Consider the following 11111-nt stretch of genomic DNA (forward strand, 5'->3'; position numbering starts at 1 on the left):
AAACCCTCTCCAGCCCTGCAAAACCTCTGCAGCCTGCAAAACCCTCTCCAGCCCTGCAAAACCTCTCCAGCCTGCAAAACCTCTCCAGCCCTGCAAAACCCTCCCCAGCCCTCCAAAACCCTCTCCAGCCTGGCAAAACCCTCTCCAGCCTGACAAAACCCTCTCCAGCCCTGCAAAACCCTCTCCAGCCCTGCAAAACCCTCTTCAGCCTGGCAAAACCATCTCCAGCCTGACAAAACCCTCTCCAGCCCTGCAAAACCCTCTCCAGCCCTGCAAAACCCTCCCCAGCCCTCCAAAACCCTCTCCAGCCTGGCAAAACCCTCTCCAGCCCTGCAAAACCCTCCCCAGCCCTGCAAAACCCTCTTCAGCCTGGCAAAACCCTCTCCAGCCTGACAAAACCCTCTCCAGCCCTGCAAAACCCTCTCCAGCCCTCCAAAACCCTCTCCAGCCCTGCAAAACACTCTCCAGCCCTGCAAAACCCTCTCCAGCCTGGCAAAACCCTCTCCAGCCCTGCAAAATCTTCTCCAGCCCTGCAAACCCTTCCCCAGCCTGCAAAATCCTCTCCAGCCTGGCAAAACCCTCTCCAGCCTGGCAAAACCCTCTCCAGCCTGCAAAACTCTCTCCAGCCCTGCAAAACCTTCTCCAGCCTTGCAAAACCCTCCCGAGCCCGGCAAGACCCTCCCCAGCCTTGCAAAACCCTCCCCAGCCTGCCAAAACCCTCTCCAGGCTGGCAAAACCCTCTCCTGCCTGGCAAAACCCTCTCCAGTCCTGCAAAACCCTCTCCAGCCCTGCAAAACCTTCCCCAGCCTTGCAAAACCCTCTCCAGCCCTGCAAAACACTCTCCAGCCCTGCAAAACCCTCTCCAGCCCTGCAAAACCCTCCCCAGCCCTGCAAAACCCTCTCCAGCCCTGCAAAACCCTCTCCAGTCCTGCAAAACCCTCCCCAGCCCTCCAAAACCCTCTGCAGCCCTGCAAAACCCTCTCCAGCCCTGCAAAACCCTCTCCAGCCCTGCAAAACCCTCTCCAGCCCTGCAAAACCCTCCCCAGCCCTCCAAAACCCTCGCCAGCCCTCCAAAACCCTCTCCAGCCCTGCAAAACCATCCCCAGCCCTGCAAAACCCTCCCCAGCCTTGCAAAACCCTCCCCAGCCCTGCAAAACCTTCTCCAGCCTGGCAAAACCCTCTCCAGCCCTGCAAAACACTCTCCAGCCTTGCAAAACCCTCCCCAGCCTGACAAAACCCTCTCCAGCCCTGCAAAACCCTCTGCAGCCCTGCAAAACCCTCTCCAGCCCTGCAAAACCCTCTCCAGCCCTGCAAAACCTTCTCCAGCCCTGCAAAACCCTCCCCAGCCCTCCAAAACCCTCTCCAGCCTGGCAAAACCCTCTCCAGCCTGACAAAACCCTCTCCAGCCCTGCAAAACCCTCTCCAGCCCTGCAAAACCCTCTTCAGCCTGACAAAACCCTCTCCAGCCTGACAAAACCCTCTCCAGCCCTGCAAAACCCTCTCCAGCCCTGCAAAACCCTCCCCAGCCCTCCAAAACCCTCTCCAGCCTGGCAAAACCCTCTCCAGCCCTGCAAAACCCTCCCCAGCCCTGCAAAACCCTCTCCAGCCCTGCAAAACCCTCTTCAGCCAGGCAAAACCCTCTCCAGCCTGACAAAACCCTCTCCAGCCCTGCAAAACCCTCTCCAGCCCTCCAAAACCCTCTCCAGCCCTGCAAAACACTCTCCAGCCCTGCAAAACCCTCTCCAGCCTGGCAAAACCCTCTCCAGCCCTGCAAAATCTTCTCCAGCCCTGCAAACCCTTCCCCAGCCTGCAAAATCCTCTCCAGCCTGGCAAAACCCTCTCCAGCCTGGCAAAACCCTCTCCAGCCTGCAAAACTCTCTCCAGCCCTGCAAAACCTTCTCCAGCCTTGCAAAACCCTCCCGAGCCCGGCAAGACCCTCCCCAGCCTTGCAAAACCCTCCCCAGCCTGCCAAAACCCTCTCCAGGCTGGCAAAACCCTCTCCTGCCTGGCAAAACCCTCTCCAGTCCTGCAAAACCCTCTCCAGCCCTGCAAAACCTTCCCCAGCCTTGCAAAACCCTCTCCAGCCCTGCAAAACACTCTCCAGCCCTGCAAAACCCTCTCCAGCCCTGCAAAACCCTCCCCAGCCCTGCAAAACCCTCTCCAGCCTGCAAAACCCTCTCCAGTCCTGCAAAACCCTCTCCAGTCCTGCAAAACCCTCTCCAGCCCTGCAAAACCTTCTCCAGCCTGGCAAAACCCTCTGCAGCCTGGCAAACCCTCTCCAGCCCTGCAAAACCTTCTCCAGCCTGGCAAAACCCTCTCCAGCCTAGCAAAACCCTCTGCAGCCTGGCAAACCCCTCCCCAGCCCTGCAAACCCCTCCCCAGGGCTGCTGGCAGGCTCCAGGGCAGGGCTGCACAGGAGGTGGTGCTGTTGTCTCGCTTATGCACCTCCTCCATTCCCCTCCCCACCGAGGATCAATGCTGGCACAAACCCAGCCCCGAGGAGATTTGGGCACTTCGCACACCGAGCCTCCAGGCGAGACCATTCCTGCTCCAGCTCCCTGCAATCCTTCCAGCTGTGCACGAAAGCATCCAGGTGTTTTCTGGCGAGAAGGCAGCATTCAGGAGGTGTTCGTTGGTGGGGATGAGGACTGTAGAGCACCTTGGGCCAGGGGATTCAGGAAAGAGGGTCAGGAACCAGCCCCCCAACTTTTGATCACGGTTGGACTTTGCATTCATCATTACCTGGGAAACCAGGAGCCCTTCCCGACAGGGCTTGGCAGCTCAGCTTCTGCCCTGCAGGGTTTGCCCTTCCTTTTTGGGCTTTTCCCCTTCGTTTTGGGTGTGGGGTTTTTTTCCCATCTTTTTGTTTGGGAATTTTCCCCCCTTCTTTTAGGGGGTCTTTGTCCCCTTCTTTGGGAGGGTTTTTCTTTACCTTTCAGGTTTGTTTGGGGTTTATGGTTGGTTTGTTTTTGTTGGTTTCCTTTGGGATTTTTATTTGTTTGTTGTTTTGTTTGGGTTTGTTTTTCTTGCTTGGTTTGGTTTGTGGGTGTTTGGGGTTTTTTCCCTTCTTTTTGGAGTGTCTTTTTTTTTTTTTTTAACCCTCTTCTCTTTTTGGAGATTGTTATGGACTCCCCAGTTTTCAAGAGAGACAGGGAACTGCTGGAGAGAGTCCAGGGCAGGCTGGGAAGATGCTAAAAGGGCCTGGAGCAGCTCTGGGAGGAGCAAAGGCTGAGAGCCCTGGGGCTGAGAGCCTGCAGAAGAGCAGCCCCAGAGGGGAGCTGAGCAAAGCTCAGCAAGAGCTAAAGGAGCTGTGGGGGGCAAGAGGCTGGGGCCAGACTCTGCTCACTGGTGCCCAGGGACAGCACAAGGGGCAAGGGGCAAAAAGTGGCACCCAGGAGGTTCCAGCTGAAGAGGAGGAGAAAGTTGTTTGTTGTGAGGGTGCTGGGGCCCTGGAGCAGGCTGCCCAGAGAGGTTGTGGAGTGTCCTTGTGTGGAGAGCTTCCAACCCCCCCCGGGCATTGTGCTCTTTGGCAAGCTGCTGTGGGTGCCCTGCTGGAGCAGGGGGGTTGGACTGGCTGAGCTCCAGAGCTCCCTTCCAATTCCCACCATGCTGGGATCGTGGGATACTGGGCTTGAGTTGGCATTCTGGCAACATGAGGCAGGACTTGAGGCTCGGTGGGGCTCAATGCCACAGAAACAGCAAATGTAAAAAGTCTTTTATTAGACAGAAAATAGTTGGAGTAAATACAAGGTATCAACGAGCACTGCCTCTCAGGGGGGAGAAGAAATCCCTGACCCCAACCAGCACCTTGGCCCTTATCAGAAAATATTTGCTGGCTGGAGGTGCTACCATTAGTGGGAGGAGAAAAGGTTAACCAAAAATCCTGGGGCTGAGGCCAAATTTAGCAGTGAAAGGGAACAAAGCCACCCACAGTGGCAGGGACAGCCTGGGTGACAAATGCCCCTTCTGTCCTCGGTGCCACGGGGCTGGGCGAGAGCTGAGTGCAGGAAGGAGGCTGAGGGCACCTTGGCTTCATCCCTTTTAATTGGTACCAGAGGTTGAACAATGAGCAAAAGGCTGAGGAGGGTCAAGTTCCTGCATGCACCCTGGGCAGTGTTACAAAACATCTGCGTGGCACAAAGCGTGGAGGGTTCACCTCAAAGCCCTCTTTCTCCCCCTGCAGATCCTGGAAGATTTCTCTTCTCTTCTCTCTCAGTTTAAATATAGATACAGAGACACAGAGCTGTAGCTATAGACCTCTTCAGTCAGCTTACACCGATGCAAACAGTCAGGCAGGACAGTGTCAGTTCAGTGCCTTGCAGAAACGAAATCAGCATCACCAAAAACAGCAAGAGACATTGAAATGTTGCTGGGGAGGGGAGTGTGGGGGCTTTGACAAGCTCAGCTTTGCAGGTGCTACCACCCAGCACCGACCCAGACACCAGAATTCCATCCCCCTGCTTCCACAAATCCCTTGCAAAAGGGGTGTGGGAAGGGGTTTTATGCATCTTCCATCCCTCAAGCTTGCTTCTCTTGGTGCTGTTTGCCACAACCTTCCCTTTCATTCAGCTGCTTTCAGTCTCTTGCTCCCTGTTGGCCTCCCTGAGCATCATTTTTGCTGCAGTTTAACATCCTTTAGGTCAAGCTGCTGCAGGGTGTCCAGGACTTGTCCTCCCCAAACACAGCCAAAAGAGCTTTCCTCAAGGTGGAACACACCAACTGCTACCATTTGGGAGGGTTTCTTTTTCAACATTCAGCAGCCTTGAGACAGGCCAAGAAAGACAGAGAGGCTCAGCTGCATGCAAAGCACAGCAAGGGGCAACTGAGACCTGGCCTGGGCTGCAGCCTTGCTGCAGAAACAAAAAACTCTCTTCAGTTTTGTGTCTTGGTGCAGGAGATGCTTGCAGCAGGCAAGGTGTAGGGTGAGCAGAGTCTGGATGTACAGGAGGAAGAGTGGGGTTTAGGCTTAAAGGGTTCAAATTGCAACCTGGCAGTTTTTTGCTTGAAAAACCTCATCTCTGACCCTCCTAAAATCCCTCCTGTGGGGTGTGTGGGGGCTGAAGTGGGTGGGTGCTGGGGTGGATGGGTGCTGGGGTACAGCACTGTGGCATGCCCCAGGGCAAAGGGTTTTGGTGGTGGAGGGACTAAAGGGGCCCCTGCTTGTTAGCAAGGAGGAACTTTGGGAACACTCTTGCCAAGGACCCAGTGAGCTCCTCTCTGCCTGATCCCTCTCGGGGTGACCCCGAGGAGGAGGAGGAGGTGGTGGTGGTGAAGGCCACTTTCATGGGCATCCAGCTCCATCAGCATCTTGCCACACCAGGGCCACATTTGGGGTGGAGAAGGAAATTTTCGTCCCTAAACTGCAGCCTCTCGAGGAGGTGCCAGGGAGCAGCTGGTGCCCAGGTGCCCCAAGGGCTCTTCACCAACGACGACCGCAAGCCAGACCAGGGGGTTTTGGGGAGCCCCCATGGGGACACACACAGGTGACATCTCGGGGTGGGAGGGGGGGCCGCAGCCTTCAGTGCAGCACGAAGAGGACGAAGAGCAGGAAGGCAGCCAGGGAGGCGTCGGCGGGGTGCGGCCGGATGCCGGAAGCCAGGCGGTACTCGCGGTACTGCTGGATGCACATCTCCCGGATCACCTTGGTCACCACCTTGGTCTCCATCTCCAGGTCCGTCTGGTTGGCGGCCGGCCCGCCCTCGGAGGCGTTCCTGCGGGCGGCGGGGCCAATGTTGTGCTCCGTCACCGTGATGTTGAAGCAGTCGGCGACGAAGACGTCCTGGGGCGGGGGGCTGCTGTACTCCTGGTAGTAGACCCGGTTGGGGTAGCGCCCGGCGTTGGCGTTCCACCACTGGTACTCGTCGGGGCTGTCGAAGCGGTAGTGCATCCCCGACATCACCCGGCCCATGGCGTAGCCCCCCAGGCCCCCCACCACCGCCCCCGCCGCCGCCGCCCCCGCCACGTGCTTCAGGTTGGTCTTGGACTTGGGAGGCTTCCAGGGCTTCTGGTTGTAGTAGCTGCCTCCGCTGGAGGGGTTGTAACCCTGCCCCCAGCCCGGGTTCTGGGGGTAGCCGGGGTTGTGAGGGTAGCTTGGGTTGCGGGGGTAGCTGGGGTTATGGGGGTACCCCGGGTTGTGGGGGTAGCCTGGGTTCTGGGGGTAGCTGGGCTGGCGAGGGTAGCTGGGCTGGCGATGGCTCCCCCAGCCCCCTCCGCTGGGTTTGCCTTTGCCCTTCTTGGAGAAGGCGACGTCGGTCCAGGAGATGAGGAGCAGGGCCAGCAGGCAGCAGGTGATGAGGAGCCTGGCCATGGCTGGGGACACAGGACAGGAGCGTTACAGGCAGCAGGCACAGACCCCCCAGGCCCTGCAGCTGTGCAGGCAGCAGCTCAGGCTGTGGGCTCCTTACAGTAACTGACTCCCTGGGACACACAAAACTGACTCCTTCAGCCATGGAATGGTTTGGGTTGGAAAATACCTCAGGAGATACCTTCCAACGTCAAAGTTCATCCAGTTCCAATCCCCTGCCATGGGCAGGGACACCTCCACCCAGCCCAGGTTGCTCAAGGTCTCATCCAGCCTAGCCTTGAGCACCTCCAAGGATGAGGCATCCACAGCTTCTCTGGGCAACCTGTTCCAGTGTCTCCCCACCCTCATGGCAAAGAGCTTCTTCCTAATGTCCAACCTAAACCCCCCCTGCTCTGCATTTAAATCATTCCCCCTCGTCCCACCACCACAAACCCTTATATAAAGTCCTTCCCCAGCATTCCTGTAGCCCCCTTTAAGTACTAGAAAGCTGCTCTAAGGTCTCCTTGGAGACCAGCTGAAGCCCCTTGGAGCCCCCAGAACCCAGCTGCAGAGCAACCAGCTCTGTGCTCCGAAGCACATTCATCCTCCTCTAACTCCCTCATTTTTCTGTAAAGATTAAATGTTCTCTCTTTCTCTCTCTCTCATGCTCCCAGCAGGTCCTCTGCCAGTCATGGCAATTTTAAGCAGCTGAATAAAAGATTTTGGGGAAAATGCTTGCTTGAGAGGTAAAAATCCACCTCTCAACCCTGCTCCATCCCATCAGATGCTATCAATGAGAATTCTGACATCCAAGGGTTGATGGCTATGAACATCCAGGGAATCATTAAGGCTGAAGAAGACCTTCAAGATCATCAAGTCCAACCTTGTACCCAACACCCTCATGACCACAGGACCATGTCCTGAAGTGTCACGTCCACTTGGTTTTTGAACACCCCCAGGGATGGTGACTCCATCATTTGACCCAATCCCAAACCTTTTGGGTACTGGGGCTGCAGGGAGGGCAGCACCCAGCCTTGCCCTGGCCAAAGAACAAAAGCCACTGAGCTTTGTTCAAGTCCTGTTTATGTGCCCCAAGCTTTAACTGGAGAACAGAGTTCTATGAGGTTAATGAGTTTGCAGCCAGCTGTTTACTCAGCATTCTGCTTCTGGCATTCCAGGGCTGTGCCTGGCATCTCCTACAGGAGCTGGCAAGGATGCAATCCCAGCTGCATAGAATCACAGAGCTGTTGAGGTTGGAAGAGACCTTTGAGATCCGCTGGACCTCACAATCCCACCACTGCTGCTAAGTTTCTTCTCTCCTCAAGTCCTACCCAGCCTCCAAACACACCCCAGCTCTTCAAATCCTTTGGAAAGGCCTTTGGAAAACACCTCCCAAACTGCAAAATCCCTTTGGATGCCTCCATGAAATGCCAAAGAGGTTGAATTGCTGTTCCCCTTGGGTTCAAACTGTGAGTCCAGCCATAGCAAAAGGTTTCTCTGTCCTGCCCAGGGCTGAGCTATCCCTAAAACACTTCCACCCTGCTGGAGCAGGTTCAGAGGAGGCCACCAAGATGACCAGAGACTGGAGAACCTCCCCTGTGAGGGCAGGCTGACAGAGTTGAGCCTGGAGAAGAGAAGGCTCCAGGGAGACCTTAGAGCAGCTTTCCAGTACCTGAAGGGGCTCCAGGAGAACTGGGGAGGGATTTTGGACAAGGGCTGGGAGTGCCAGGATGAGGGACAATGGCTTTGAGCTGTGAGGTGAGATGGAGACTGGAGATGAGGAAGAAATTGTTGAGAGTGAGGGTGGGGAAGAGACTGGCACAGGTTGCCCAGGGAGGCCATGGATGTCCCCACAGCCAGGTGGATGAGGCCTTGAGCAAGCTGTGCTGGTGGGAGGTGTCCCTGCCCATGGCAGGGGGTTGGAACTGGATGAGCTTTAAGGTCCCTTCCAACCCAAACCATTCTGTGAATCTCTGAGGGGGAGCACAGCATTCCTGGCAGAGTGTGGGTGGGCATTTCATGGCATCCTTGGATGCTTTGCCTGCACTTTGTGGCTCCTTTTACAGCAAGAAACAATTAAGATTTGGGTCCCAGGTGGGGCTTTTTGCAGCAATTAAGGGACCAGCTTCCTTATGAGTCACCACTCAACATGGAGATCAGGTTTAATGCAGGTAAGAGAAGATGGTCTGTGCTGAGATACTGCCCTTAAAAGCACAGACAAGCACAACAGAGCTCTGTTTAAGCCAGAAATTCTTCTGCTGCAGGTTGGTTATGGGTTTATGGTCCATAAAAAGCAAATTAATCTCTCCCTGGGTTCAAATGGTGATGCTCTTTGCCTCCTCCCCCCACCCCCCTGCAAAAGACCTGACCTTTTGTCTGGATGTGTTTGAATGAAGGTCCCTTAATGTCAGCATTTTATTTAGGATTGTTAGTGAGAGGCTTAATTAAAAGAGCAGGGAAGATGTTCAAGCCTGTCCCTTGAGTCCAGGTCTGGTTGTTTGGACCTCTGAGCAACCTGCTCCAGTTAGGGATGTCCCTGGTGACTGCAGGAGGGTTGGGCTGGATGAGTCTTAAAGATCCCTTCCCACCTAAACCAGCCTGGGATGAGGAGGAAAGCCAGGCCCAGGCTGCCTGCTCCTAAAAAAGCTTTGGGGTGGCTCCTACAAACCATTGGGCTGCAAGCAGTCTGCTCTCTCAAGTGGGTTTGCTGCTGCCCTCACTCCCCCCAGCACCCAGCAAGGATGGGATCAGTGGGTTAAAAATAACTGGGATGGGTCAATGTTCCTTGGGCACTGGAAGAAAAAAATATAGGGAATGGGGGGGGGAAGCAGCACATTGGCAATTATTGTTATTTTGGAAGAGTGCAAATGATAATAAAAAATTAATAAACTAGCAATAAATATAAAAACAATAAGAAGAATCTTCTGCAGGGAGTTGCAAGGGCGGGAAATGGATGAAAAGTAAAAAATTATTACATAAAAATGAATATTAAATAATATTATAATAATACTATATGATATTAATGTAATAATTATTATTATAATGCTGCTACTAATAATAATAATCTTCCACAGAGAGTTGCAAAAGGAGGAAAAAAATGGATGGCAGAGACTTGGAGGCTATTCCGGCATGGCAACACCAACCTGCTCCTTTAATTGCCTTCGCTGAGATGAGCTCTAATGAAGAGGGCAAAGGCTGGGCTGAGTTTGCCCTGCTAATGACTGAGCTCCTCCTGGAGCTCAGCTTCACCCCAGAAAAATGCAGTTGCTGGCCCAACCCCCCTGCATGGGATGGGGACCAGGGAGCTACATCCTGGGGCTTGAGGAGAAGCAGGAGGGGGTTGGATTTCCTCTGCTTGGGAAGAGCATTGAGGGTGCGACCACAACATTATTGTGCTATCAAATGGCTTCGCCAGGGGCTTTCTCCCCACTCCTTTGGAGCCTCCCTCTCACCAGTTTGTCCTCTCTGTGGGCAGAGGCAGGCAAGGAGACATCGATCCAGGTGGTTGTGTCAGGGAAGAGGAGGAAAAGCTCCTCGAGGGCAAGAGGGGAAGCGGAAAATGGAGGCTGCGAGGAGCGCTGGCAAGCAGCAATTAACGTGCGCAGGGCCGGCGGGAGGCGGCTCGGGGGTTGGAGAGGAAAACCAACACCCTGCTGCCAAAATAACTGCGGCACCAACCTCCTGCTACTGCCCGGGGGTGGGAGAAGAAAGGAAGGGAGGTGGGGAAAGAGGAAGGTGATGGAGCGATGCGGTGAGAGGGAAGATGCTCGGGCATAGAAGTGTCCGGATCGATCCTCTTGGCCAGACAGCGAGGGTCCTGGTTTGTAGTGGAGGGGGGGTGAAAAATCGAGGCTGGGGGTCTGCGGAAGTGGGCGGGGGGGAGGCTGAGGGGTGACAGTTTGCTTTCTGGAAATGCCGCCCCTCATTTGCAGAAATTCCTTTTCCCCTCACCACCCCACCCCTCACCTCACCCCACCCCCCGTCTTTATTTTTAACCCCACAGATAATGTGAGAGCAGAGATGGGAGCCATAAGACAAGGACAAGCCCGTCCTGGTAGCTCTTGGAGAAGAGAAGAGAAGAAATTTTCTTGTGGAGGGGAAGAAATTTCCTCCCCGCCCCGCCGAAGCGTCAGCTCCGAGGCAGCCCTTAATAAACAAGCAGCAGGAAGAAGCTGAGCTCTGGCTTTTAAGGAGGACACTGGAAATAGCTGGGTTTAGGCAGGGAGAACAGGCAGCTCCGACCCCCTCTGTGATGCTGCTGGGTCCCCACAGCCCTGCCTCTGGATTTATCCCACCCGATTCCCCCCGTATCCCAGTTTTCCTAACACTCACCGGCGAGGAGCTTGCTGCTTGCTGGGTTCGAGGTGATTCAGCCCCGGCCGCGGCGCTACGAGGAATAAATAGCGGGAGGGAGGAGCTGGCTCCTGCGCAAGCCAGCCCTGCACAGCCTGGCCAGCATCCAGCCCTCATCCCTAGGGAATACCGCGGCAAAAAAAAAAAACCACAATAAAATAAAAAAAAAAATTATGATCGCCTTACATCGTCCTTTAGGATAAGAGAGGAAATGCTGGGGACCCAACGAGGGGTTGGGAAACGACAGCGTTTGGATGGTTTGTGGAAGGAATCTCAACGGGATCAGCAGAGTTCGGGGCTGGATTGGAAATCCTGGGAAATTGCACGGTTTGGAGGTTTTGTGGAAGGAATTCCGATGGGATCAGCGGCGTTTGGGGCTCGATTGAAAATCTTGGGGAAACTGCAGCTGTTGGAAGGTTTCTGGAAGAAATCTCAATGGGATCAGCAGAGCTTGGGGCTGGATTGGAAATCCTGG

General features: G+C 55.0%; 1 protein-coding gene across 1 annotated transcript; it reads right to left on the bottom strand.

Annotated features, from left to right (window-relative positions):
- Positions 1 to 5518: 5518 nt before the first annotated feature.
- On the bottom strand, positions 5519 to 10633 carry PRNP (prion protein). Its single transcript, XM_054396658.1, has 2 exons — positions 10616 to 10633; positions 5519 to 6309 (listed from the first exon to the last, which is right to left on the bottom strand). Exon 2 carries the CDS (start codon positions 6305 to 6307, stop codon positions 5519 to 5521), a length of 789 nt encoding a protein of 262 aa, XP_054252633.1. The 5' UTR covers positions 6308 to 6309; positions 10616 to 10633.
- Between the last annotated feature and the right edge of the window lie 478 nt (positions 10634 to 11111).

Source organism: Indicator indicator, chromosome 38 (assembly GCF_027791375.1).
Source record: "Indicator indicator isolate 239-I01 chromosome 38, UM_Iind_1.1, whole genome shotgun sequence".
In the NCBI taxonomy this organism is placed as follows: domain Eukaryota; kingdom Metazoa; phylum Chordata; class Aves; order Piciformes; family Indicatoridae; genus Indicator; species Indicator indicator.

Excerpts from the sequence above, each read along its gene's own strand:
- PRNP (XM_054396658.1), bottom strand. The coding sequence starts at position 6,307 with ATGGCCAGGCTCCTCATCACCTGCTGCCTGCTGGCCCTGCTCCTCATC.